At 50.3% G+C, this 12,573-nt stretch overlaps 1 protein-coding gene across 3 annotated transcripts in view; it reads right to left on the bottom strand.

The window, feature by feature from the left end:
• PNPLA5 (patatin like phospholipase domain containing 5) overlaps positions 1-12,389 on the bottom strand; it is a 19,681-nt gene extending 7,292 nt beyond the window's left edge. For all 3 annotated transcript variants that reach the window (XM_027854307.1, XM_027854308.1, XM_027854306.1), the window contains exons 1-6: positions 12,048-12,389; positions 8,911-9,143; positions 6,088-6,153; positions 4,482-4,691; positions 2,432-2,492; positions 103-315 (exon numbers count right to left, since the gene is read on the bottom strand). In XM_027854307.1, coding sequence (XP_027710108.1) covers positions 103-315; positions 2,432-2,492; positions 4,482-4,691; positions 6,088-6,153; positions 8,911-9,143; positions 12,048-12,360 — 1,096 coding nt within the window. In that variant the 5' untranslated portion in view covers positions 12,361-12,389. The remainder of the gene's footprint in view (positions 1-102; positions 316-2,431; positions 2,493-4,481; positions 4,692-6,087; positions 6,154-8,910; positions 9,144-12,047) is intronic.
• Between the last annotated feature and the right edge of the window lie 184 nt (positions 12,390-12,573).

The raw sequence follows: 12,573 nt of genomic DNA, 5'->3' as shown, positions 1-12,573 counted from the left end.
TGGATGGATGGATGGATGGATGGATGGATGGATGGATGGATGGATGGGTGGGTGGGTGGATGGATGGATGGATGGATGGATGGATGGATGGATTGGCATTACCTGCTTCAAGTTCTGGAGACAGAAGTTCAAATTTTGATACATCTCTGACCAACACATTGGGCACTCTCCAGTTAGCACATAGTCCTCCTGACTTTCCCTCTTCTTCACTGCCACCGTTTCTTCCCCCATTACCGCTGGCTGGCCAAATTACAGAGCTAGACGATGAGATCGCCCCACAGAGCAAGCTTGGGATGACTCCCTCCTTTGTAATACCTGAAGAAGAAGAAAAGATGAAAAACAATATTCCAGTCATCACGAAGGAAAAATGCCATAAACCAGGCCACCTTCCCAACCTGAACAGAGCATCGTGGTCATGGCGTCATGTATGTGCAGACCCACACATGTACAAGGATGGGTGGGCACAGCAGAATGCCGAAGCAGGGAGTAGAACCTGTCATCTCCTTTGCATTTTTAAGCAGAACCTCTCTGTGAAAGTGGCAGTTCAGGAATCGCTATCCTTGGTTTACAAATGGGGAAACTGAGGCTCAGAGAGGCTGCGATTTGGGATCACAGATTTCAAGCTGAAAGGAAGCTTAAAGGCTACCTAGTCCAACCTCTTCATTTTATGGAGAATGAAATTGAGGCCTAGAGAGGGGAAGGGACTGGTTCAAGGTCACCAAAAATACTCCCGTCTTGAAGACCATCTCCTGTTGTCCATATTTGAGCAAACAGTCTGGACTGTGGAAAAGCAAAAGGAACATTGGACTTGATGTCAGACACCCTGGGTTCAGGTCCTGGCACTTCCTTTACTAAGCTGTATGACTTTGAGCAAGTTTCTTTGTGCTCTCTGGGCCTCAGTTTCCTCACTCACAAAGTGGGGCTCATCATCCTTGCTCCCCCTCGCTCACAAGGAGGCAATGAGGGAGAGCTTTGTAGACCCTGATACACCATAGAAAGGGTGGCCATTGTTATGACAGAGGATTCTAGAAGCCGGGGGCAATCAATTCTGGAGTTACGGGGTCACAAAATGGAAAATGCTTTCAGATGTTGGAAGAATTATATGAACTGATGCAGAATGGGGTCAGCAGAACCAGGAAAACCATCTACACCATAACAGTATTGTAAAGACAAACAACTTTGAAAGACTTACACACTTTGATCAATATAATGGCCAGTCACAATTCCAGAGGACCCAGGATGAAGCATGAATTTCTGACCTCATTAGAGGTCTTCAGGCAGTCTGGATGACTGACTTTCAGGGATAAGACCCCACACCCCTCCTTAGGATCACAAAATCTCAGAAATGAAAGGAACACTAGAAGCCATCTTGTCAAGCCCACAGCTGAACAAGAATCTCATCGGTGTTTTTGAGGTCAAGTAGCCATCCAGCCTCTGCTTGAAGACCTCCTTGAAGAGAGACCCCCCAGCCCTCCATGGCAGCCCATTCTTCTTTGGGATAGCTCTGATTATTAGGGAGTGTCTGGACTCCTACCTCAGGATTCTCTCCACCCTTACAGAATGGCTATCACCAAGGCTGACCAAAGGCCATGACAAGACTGGTAGGAACCACCCATTTCCAGAATATGCTGGATCAGGAGAAATGCTTCACATTCAGAAACCAGATTTTGTTCATAATTTTGAGGAAAAAAAACCACTTCCATATTATAAATATCTACAATGTTATCATTCTCTCCCTTCATTAACACAGATTGCAGCATCCCAGCCCCACCTCCCACTTTAATAAATTTTCTTCATGAGTTGCTGTTGTTGGAAAAATGAGCTCCCTTGCAGCCTCTCCACACTTGGCCAGACTGGATCTTGGACAGCAGATATGTGTATCTCTCTCCAGGACCACAGCAGGACTGGACAGAGCTTGACCTCAGTGGCACAGCCTCCCAGTACCCAAGGGGCATCTCTATTGAAGGAAGATGTTAGTGAAGCAATAATAATAATAGCTCACAGTCATGGAGCACTTTGTACTTTCCTCATAACATCCCTCTGAGGTCAGTAATATATGTATCAGCATTAGAAAACCCAGGATTAGAGGTCACCCCAGAAGTGGAAAAGCCAAGACGTACAAATTGAATTGTAGAGTTGGAAGGCCCCCTCAAATCCAATGCCCTCATTTTACAGGTGAGAAAACTAAGGACTGTGGTGACTGACCGAAGACCACCCAGGCGGGAGACATTAGAGAGGGATCTGAACCCCCAGAGGTTGAAGAGGGAGGAACCCTCCACTGCCTCCAGAGCCAGTGTGCTTTTCCTTTGTACCACACTGTCCACGCTGCCCTGAACATGTCTTCTCAATCCATGTTGAAGACTCTTTCCCTTACATGACATTGCCTCTGCTGGAAAGCTTGTTACTGAGATCCCCAGCAGCTGAGACATACCTCGTCTTTCCAGGAACCTCAGAGCATCTAAATAGCCTTGTCTGCAAACATCGGCCACCACCTGCAAACACAGAAGAAACCCAGGAGCCACCTTGGAGGCAGGGCCCGGACACAAGGAGAAACATCTTTCTGCTTTAAATGGCCTGTACCTCTCCCCACTCCATCCCCCACATAGCCCTTGCCCCTTCCTGACTGTGTGCCCAGATCAGGCCATGTGAAATGTAAGAGAAGAGGCGCCCGCCCCCCCCCCCCGGCTTGACTTCATCCTTAATGACTCTTGCGGCTGCCTCCAACCTGCTCGTACCACTCCAGCCTGAGAGCATGCCCAGGGCTTGAACCCAGAGTGGAGGAACATTGAGTTGTGAGCACCACCTGGCCTGAGTGGAGCTATTGAGCTTCATCCAAGTCTCCTGTGGTACACACTCACATTCATACATTCACACACACACTCACACATACTCATATACTCACACTCACACACACTCATATCCACACACACATTCACACACTCATACACTCACACACACTCACACTCACACATAGACACACACATACACATACACACACACACACACAGAGTTCTTTAGCTCTGACAGGAGCCCCGTCTTTGCGGAACAGACTTCCTAACCCAGCTCTGGCATAACCAGGCTCCTCCTAAGAGTAGGCTCAGTTGCCAGCCTAGGGGAATCCTCCTAAAGAGATCCCTCCACCCCTCCACCCCCTCACCCCACCCCATTTCTTCACCTGTACAAACTCCCTCCTTCAAGGCCTAGCCTGAGTTCCACTGGGTTCTGGAAGCCGCTCCTGACCTGTCCCAGGCACACAGATGGCATCCCTTAAATGACTGCAGCCCCCTCATGTTTGCAGCTTAGCCTGGCTCAGATGGGCACTCTCATTGCCCAGTCTTATTGTCCTGCTATCTCCCTCTAGCACAGACAGTCCCTGGCTCTCTGCTCTGCCTTAGGTCTCCCTTAGCTTTTCCTGACATGACGCAAAGCTGGATTTTGCGTTTTTGCCAGGGTGATGGACATCAGGCTGGCAGAGACCACCTGGCACAGAGGAAAGAGAAGCCTGGAAGTCCATTCTGGGGCCTACCACCTACTAGCTGTGTGGCCATTTCCCCCCTTAGGCTCAGTTTCCTCCTCTGTTAAATGGGGCTGAATGAATGAAAACCCACTTGTTAAGTGATTACCATGTGCCAAGCACTGTGCCAGTAATAATCCTCACACTGCCCTCATGATGAACTTGTTGGGGAAAGAAGCTCCGTGGGGAGGGATGTGGTCAGGATTTCAATATAGTCTGATGGTTCAGCAGTATCCAGCAGGCTACACTGAGATTCACGAACTCTCAGGGGCCTCAGAGGGCAAACCCACCCCTGAACAAGACTCCCTGCATTCTTGAAAAAACAGTCAGCCAGGCTCTGCTTGCAGATATACAGTGACGGGGAGCTCACTACCTCCTGGAGCAGCCTAGTGCTGACTCCAGCAGCTCAGGCTAGGCTTTTCCTCACCCACTCTGGAGAAGCACCATCTGGTGGGGAAAGTGGTGCCTCCACACCATCGCCTATACCCTCTCACCTTACTGATGAATAAACACGCCCAGAGAGGTCATAGGATCATAGATGTAGAGACAGAACTGAATGTAGACAGAACCTAGCTCAACCCTGTGAAGGCACCTTAATGACTTGCAGGTGGAGTCAGGAGGGCCTGAGTTCAAATCCTCCTTCAGACACTCACTAGTTGTGTGACGCTGAGCAAGATGTAGGAGGAGCACCTATTTCCCAGGGGTCTTGTAGGGATCAAATGAGCTGGCATAAGTAAAGCATTCTGCAACCCTTTTCCAAACCCCTCATTTGGCAAGAGTGAAAACAGACCAGGAGAGGGGAAGCAACCTGGCCTAGGCCATGCAAGGTCACTCGGTAGCTCAGCGCTGGGGTCAGGGTTGGACCCCGGGATCTCCGCTGCCAACGCAGACTGAGCGCTCCAACCCCAGGGGCCCCCGCACAGACTCGGAAGAGAAGCCAATGCGGGCCAGGCAGACGGAGCAGTACCTCGGGCTCCGGAGGAATGAGGCTCATCACCCCGAAATGCAAGTTCCTGGTGCATATCTGGAAGTTGGCGTTACAGAGGTTCAGCTCGTGGAAGCTGGCGGAGCTGCTTTCTGGGCAAATGTCCACAGTCCCGTGGAAAGGGGAGATGGTGATGGTCCTCTTCGGGTCGATGAAGGGGACATTGTTACTCAGAGCTCCGTCCACATAGCGCTGAGGGACAGTGAGAGACAAGGTCAGACGGAAGGGCAAATGCCCGCCCTTTCCCCCTTCTGCCCTCTGCTTCCTGGAATGGTGAGGACAACCGCTGCCCTTTCTGCACTGATTCAAGACTGACCGTGCTGTCCTTGGAACAGCTCTAGGGGGGTAGGGAATGCAAGCATTATTAGCCCCGGTTGACAGATGAGCAAACTGAGGCTGAGAGGAGGAAAGTATCTCACCCAGGGTCACCGCCAAGAAACTTGAGAGACCTCAGTGAATGTCTGTGCTCTTTCCACTGTCCGCTTATTTATTTATTTGTTCATTAACAAGCATTTATTGAGCACCTACTCTGTGCCAGGCACCGTGCTCAGCACTGAGACTAAAGAGACCAAAACAAAGCAATCCCTTCCCTTCCAGAACGTACATTCTACTGAGGGAAATAACAGTCTGCAGATGTTTAGTCCTTTCAGTCGTGTCTGACTCTTCCAGACCCTACAGGGGGTTTTCTTGGTAAGGATACTGGAGCTGTTTGCCACTTCCTTCTCCAGCTCATTTTAGAGATGAGGAAACTGAGGCAAACAGGGTGAAGTGACTGGGCCAGGGTCACACAGCTAGTAAGTGTCCAAGGTTGGATTTGGACTTAGGAAGATGAGTCTTCCTGACTAGGTCCCGAACTCTATGCACTATGGTGCCACCTAGCAACCCCGAAATAGCATGTACCCAGATAAATAAATACAGAATAATAAGTGATTTCCTTCCAGGATTCTTTCTCCTTTCTCCTGATGTCAATTCCAAGCTGCTTGCAGACAAGAATGTGCTTTATAAATGCCCCTTTCTAACTATATTCACAGATATTAGACCAGAGAGGCATCTTATCCATCTAGAGATGATCTAGTCCAACCTCATTTTATAGATGGGGAAACCGAGGCCCACAGATGGGGGAACAGAAAGAGTACAAGTCTTGGAGAGAGGAAGACTCCAAGTTCAAATCTTGCCTCAGTCACTTCTCCACTCTCTGTGCCTCAGTTTCCTCCTCTATAAAATGGGGAGAATAGTAGAGCCTACCTTCTAGGGTTGTTGTAAGGATCAAATGAGTTCATACATGTCAAGCGCTTTGCAATCCTTAAAGCATTCTATAAATGCTAGTTATTATTGTCCAAAATCATTTAGCTGACCAGCCCATAGATTCAGAGATGGAAGGGACCTCCCTCACTCAGGGACAATTATTCCAACCAAGTGAGATCCAGAGAGGTGAAGTGACTTGCACAGAGTCACACAGTTAGAAAATGGGAGAACCAGCCGCTGAATGCAGGTGTTCTGAACCCAAGCCCAGTGCGGTTGCCGCTCAGTCCCTCCCATCTTTTCCCTGAGCTCTTCCAGGACATAGGAAAAGCGTCTGCCAACTTACGTTTCCCTGAAACTCAGGCGGGATGATACCACAGTAGAAGGGAAAATACATGCTGCAGAGGACTACCTGGGAAGGAGAAGGGGAAAGACTCCATTACATACGGACTGCCAAGGAGAAGCCAGGCCACCTCATGATTCCTGCCAGGTCTTAAAAAAAAGGTGTCTCCATGATAACTTTGTTGGGTATTTGGAGGGAAGAGCAAGTTGTACATGGTAGATATGCAATCATCTTTCTTATTGCACTGGGTTATGGAAATGCTGGGGATTTTTTGTTCCACGAATTGAAAATAAAATAAATTTTAAAAAAAGAACGTAGGCTCCTCTAAGGCAAGGGCTGCTGCCACTTAACTCTCCAGTGCATCTCTGATGCCCAGAGCCGTGTGTGGCATACTTGGCACCTAATGAAAGCTTAGTGATTGATGGATTGGTTGGTGGCCAGCCTGATTAGTATCAGAGTAGGAAGCTTCAGTACCCTCGTGGGTATTCTGTGTCTGTTTAGTTAGGAATATGTCTCCCCGGAGAGAATGGAAGCTCCGTGAGGGCAGGGCTTGTTTCACTTTTGTATACCCTTGCCTGGCTCAAAGCGGGCACTTCAATTCTTGTCAATTCATTGACAGATTGATTGCTTTCAGCTCTGATACTTGTTATTGCTACGACCTTTAGCCAATCTCTTTCCTCGAATATGCCTCATTTTCCTCTTCTAAAGAAAAGTTTAAGGAATGGATTCAGATAACACGTAAGGTGCTTTCCCAGCTCCAGATCCTCCAGAGACAACCAGCCTTTCCTCCATTTTTAGAAAGCCATTTCCCACCAGCTAAAGAAAACAACTTTTCTGCCTGCTAGAAAAATCATTACTCAGTCCTCAAGCCTGCATCTCCTTCCCCTCTACCTACAGAATTGCTGTGGTCTCCCCCAGACTCAAACAATTCTCCCTTGACTCTGTCAGCCCTTAAGCTATTGAACACTCTCCTTCCCGCCCTGCAGCACTCGACTAAAAAGAACTGTCTGCACTGGTGGCCTCCTCCCTTGCCAGCCACTCCAGCCTCTTGTCACCTGGCTCCTGGCCTGCCCATCCCACCAAAATGGCTCTGTCTGTCCCCATCGCCAAGGCCTTCCTTGGTGCTCGGTCCAGCCGCCTTTTCTCTGCCTCTGTCCTTCTTGACCACACTCCACACAGTAGGCCACGCCCTCCACATACCTTGGCTCCCTCGTCTTTGGAGACACTGATCTCTTAGGACTCTCCTCCCCCGCCCTGAATGCTGTCTCTCCGTCTCCTTTTTTCTCACTCTTCTTTCTCTCTTGTCAGTGTGTTCAGCCATCTCTCTACCAATGACTCCCAGATCCCTCAGGCCATTCCTGGTCTGTCCTGAGCTCCAGTCCCACACCTCTGACCACCCCCTGTGTGTCCTCACATGCTCCTCAAATTCAACACACCCCAAATGGAACTTCCTTCCCCTCTCTTCTCTGCTCTGGTGCTGCCACTGTTCCCCCGGTCACACTGGCTCACAAACTCACAATCATCTTTTGTTCTCCCCAATCTTTCACCTTCTCCATCCAGATGCCAAGTCCTCCCCCCATCAGTATTTATATCTGTCCCCTCCTTCCCACTCAAACAATTGTCATCCTAGCCAGTCTCCATCACCTCCCATCTGGATTATTACCACAATCTCCGACCTGCTTTATTATTTATAAATGCCTCCAGTCTGTCCCCCTTCCACACAGCTGCCAAAATCACAGCTCTGACCGCATCATTCCCTGCCCAAAAGAATCCAATTGTTCTCCATTGCATCTAGATGAAAATAAGAAGTCCTGAGTCTGCCAATCAAAGCCCTCCACGACCTGGTTCCGGCCTTCACATCTTGTCTAGATTGGTCAGAGCAGACCCTGCCATCTCTTCTCTCCCATCTGAGCTCAGGATGCCCCATCTTCAGTTGCTGAAGTCTCTTCCTTCCCTTAAAGCCCAACTCGGGGCCCGCGTCCTCTGCTGCCCACCTGAAAGCGACGCCTCTACCTCACTTTCTCTTGAGTCAGTTACTTGGGGGCCTCTTTCCCATCATTTGATTAGGAGTTACTTGAGCGGAGGATCTGTCTTAGTTATCTTGCTCTTCCTGATGGCTACCTAGCATGGCACTCTGCCCACAGTAGGCACATAATGAAAAATGTGTCAAACTGAATTTAATAGATTGAAAGGAGCTTTGTCTAAGCCCTCAGCCCAATGCAGGAAAGCCTCCATGAAAGTAGGGACAAACACAACATCACAGCCTCCAGCAACTGTAACATTCCCAAATGTGGCCTGAACCAACAGGTGACATAGATAATGCTAATGTGTGGTTTTCTAAGTCACTATGTCCCCATAGGCATCCTCACATTCTGTTATGTGGCCCTCACTTCTATCGGAGCCTGACACCAATGCTCTGAGGCAGACATGTTCTGCCAGACAGCTGCCTCCTGGCCAGACCTGATATTTTGCCCCAAGCAAGCTGGGAGAATCCTCCCAATTCAAGGACACAGAGGGGGCAGAGATTTCAGGGATCTTCACCTCTGTCTGAGAAGCATCTTGCCACCCTCCATGCCCTACTCCCAAGGCCACTGGGGAAATCAAAGGATATAGAGCCAGATCACCTAGCCTGCCTTCTTCACAGGAGGATGCTTGAGCCTGGAGTCGTTTGCCCAAAGTCACAGAGCTCTGGTCAGTAGCAGAGCTTAGGGTCAAAGCCGGATCTCCTGACCCAAAGTCAGTGCTGCCTGGCTACACTCTGGGGCTGTCCAATTTGCCATTCTCTTTGTTGGGTGGCTCAAGCCTGACTCAGCCACAGAGACCCACCTGGATGAGCTCATCTCTGGTGGCAAAGTGGGTGATAATCACATTCTTTCCATCTGGGCACCGAGTGAGGGAGATGCCCAGCCTCTGGGAGGCCAGCTCATGGACATTGTCCGGAAGATGCTTCTGAAGGCGCCGTTTCACAAAGTCCATGACATCATAGGAGGGGTGGAAGATGCCAATGCTTTTTGTTTGGATTTCCTTGATTATGTCCATGAGGTTGGAACAGCAGAAGTCTAGAAGAGAAAAGCAGACAGGTCCTTCCCTCAACACTGCCCCCTTAGACAAGCCCTTCCCTTCAGCTTGGGAGGGGAGGTGGAATGGGGCAAAGACTTTACCCTCAAACAGGTAGGGAGCTGCAACCCACTCTCTGACAGTCCCTTCCCTTCCTCTTCTTTCTCTTTCTTTTCTCCTTCCCTTCCCACACGGAGTTCCCCTATCCCACCCAGATTGTAAATGTACTGGTTACTCACACACCGAGACCACTGATGATCAGATGGACACTTTGATCTGGGCCAGTTCTCTCCTTGGGCAGTCTGGTGTGGTGCTCTACCCCCTCCCCCACCCAGGCCTACCCTTCCCCCTCCTACACACACACACATACATACACACACACACACACACACAGGCACACACATACACACATACATATATACACATACACACACACATACGCACATACACATATACATGCATACACACATATACATACACACACACACACACACACACACACACACCTGATCAGCTTTAGCCCTCCTACAGCTCAGAACTCCCAAACTCAAGAGATCCCTCATGCACAGCCTATCCCTTTAATAAAACACAAACCCAGACCATTGCCATCCCAGAATGGGCAAGATACTATTAAATAAAGATGACAGCATCTAGAATGAAAGGAGAGTTCATTAGCAACAGTTTGGAGGACCTCTTAGAATCCTTAGCTTCCTTCAAGGCACAACCAAAGTCTGTCTTCTGCACAAAGCCTTTCTGGTCCCTTCCCACCAAAAGTACCTTCTGTATTATACACTGTATAGTTTTTTTTAGTTTGTTTGTTTTGGCAATTGGGGTTAAGTGACTTGTCCAGGGTCACACAGCTAGTAAGTGGCAAGTGTTTGGTCTGAGGCCAGATTTGAACTCAGGTCCTCCTGACTTCAGGGCCGGCGCTCTATCCACTGTGCCACCTAGCTGCCCCATACACTATATAGTTTTACACTGCATAGTTATGTTCCTGTTGTCTCCATCATTAGACTGTGAGCTCCTTGAGAGCAGACACTGTGCTTTTGCTCTTCTTTGTCACCCCAGCACTTGGCATAGTAAGTAACTGTCACATAATAAAAATTTACTAAATGCTTATCAACTAACAAAAAAAATCCAAAAAAACAAAAAACAGAGAAGAAGGAGAGACAATGTGGCCTAATGGATAGCGAGCTGGTCTCAGAATAAAGACCTGGGTTCAAGTCTCACCTGTAACACATACTAGCTGCGTGACCCTGGGCAAGTCACTTAACTTTTTACGTCTCTAAGTTACAGATGAGTTGCCTCTCTATGTCAATAAAGGGAGCTCTCTCACTGACAATTCCCAAACTGGTGAAATCTCAGAGGGGTGGGGGGAAGCATAGAGGGTGTTTAGCAGCATTTTCCCCTCTTGGTTACCTGTGGGACTGGAAGTCAGCATAGTGGAGGGAGTTGGGCACCATTTTTTGATCCAAGAGGCTTACACTTGAGTCCTGGCTCTGGCACTTTACTAATAGTGGCACTGGGAACAACTTGGTTCCTCTTACTGAGCCTCAGTTTCATCATCTACAAAATGGGCTCAATAATCTGCATTACCTGCAAGGCAGGCCTGTTAGGAGGAATGTACTTTGCAAAGCATAGCTACATGAATCAATGAGCTTCCTTCTTTTTTGTCTTTAAGCTTTCTTCTTCGTAGCTTCACAGATTCTTGGAGCTTAGAGAGACCCCAAAGGTCACCTGGTTTAATTCCCAGCTGAATAGGAACCCTCCCCCAACATCTCCAACATCTCCAAGCGGTCACTCAGCCTCTGATTGAAGGTCTCCAGTGACAGGGAGCTTACCACCTTCCAAGTCAACCCACCCCATGTTAGCCAGCTCTGATTGTTGGGAAATCTTGGTTTAGGAAGATTGTTAGGAATCTGTCTTTGCAACTTCTACCCACACGCACGCACGCACAAACACATGCACGCACACACTCACGCTCCTCTTAGTTCTGCCCTCTGAGGTAAAAAAGAACAAGTCTGATCTATCTTCCACATGACAACCCGGAGAGAACTGAAAGGCAGTTACCCTCACCACAACCCCCCACCTTCTCCTTTCCAAGGGAAACCTTCCCTTCTTATGGCATAGTCTCTCTCTCCATCGTCCCCCAAACAAAAGCCCTCCCGTTTGCCACCACGGCCGAGTTTCTGGTCCAGGAGACAGATTCAGACAAGCCTCTGTCTTTTCAGGGGTGTTCCACTGTGTTAGCCTAAGCTGGACTAACCCTGGCTGGGCTCAAGATCCCAGAAAGCTCCTCTCGCACTTGCCCTTCGGCTCCCCCGTGAACTCTCAAAAGGTGAAAGCCAGGGAGTCCGGGAGCCAGGTTCTGGTCCAAACTCTTCCCTGATGTGCCTGCTCCCTGGGCTTCAGTTTACCCTTCTGTTAGCTGAGGGAGGTGGGAATGCCCTTAGATGCCCTCTCCAGTCTCTGCCACCTCTGTCTCGGGGCCCAGCCTGCCCTCCTTCCCCTTCCCCTCTCTCTCCGCACCCCCTCCCCCCATTTTCCTGCCTACTTTTCAGGTTTAAGCTTTCCTGATCCTGACACCACTTCAAAGACGCCTGGCCCGGGGGAGGGCAGGTACCAGAAGCTCGGGAGCTGGAAGCCGCCCAACATCACTGCGGAATCAAATCCAGGGCTTACCCACCCACAAACTGAGACGCAGCTTTAGAGATCATCTGCTCCCTTCCCCTCTCTTTAAAAGCAGGGAGGTGATTTGCCCCAGGACGCACAGCCGGAGAGTGGCTCAGTCGGAATCCGAGCCCAGACGCTTGGACCCCGAGGCCAGGAGCCCTATGGAACTCCGCGCTGCCCCGGGGTCTGGCTGCGGCCCCAGGCCCCGGCCTGCCCCTCCGCTAGCCACGCACCCATGGACTTGCTGGTGATGGTGGCGAGGCAGCAGAGCGAACCCGACGACGAGCCGTAGAAGCGGCGGGTCCCGCTCAAGAGCTGCGGGGCGCGCTCTCTCAGGCAGGCTATCACGCCCACGTGGTAGAGCCCCATGAAGCCCGAGCCCGCGAAGGACATATCCCAGCTTCCCTCCTGCTCGTACATGTCTGCACACCTAGCCTGGAAGCAGCCCTGAATCCGGCCTCCGCCTCCAGGGGCTCGAGGGAGGAAACCTAAGCTGCCTAGCCTCCGCCTGGGAAGCCGCGCTGAGCCCGTGGCAGCTGCGAGCATCCGCGGGGCACAGCTGGCCAGAGTGCGGCCTCGGCTACCAAGCCGGCTTAGTACAGCTTGCACGTCGGTGACTTCACCCCCCGGCCCATCCAATCCCAGCGGCTGCGCTCCTCCCCGTCGCCGCAATCAACCTGGGGTCCAGCGCCCCAGGCAGCTGCAGCGTCTGCACACACACACACACACACACACACACACACACACACACACACACAC

This window comes from Vombatus ursinus, unplaced genomic scaffold (assembly GCF_900497805.2).
Source record: "Vombatus ursinus unplaced genomic scaffold, bare-nosed wombat genome assembly UNPS02010394.1, whole genome shotgun sequence".
Taxonomy (NCBI): Eukaryota; Metazoa; Chordata; class Mammalia; order Diprotodontia; family Vombatidae; genus Vombatus; species Vombatus ursinus.
This window is presented reverse-complemented; position numbering and strand designations above follow the sequence as displayed.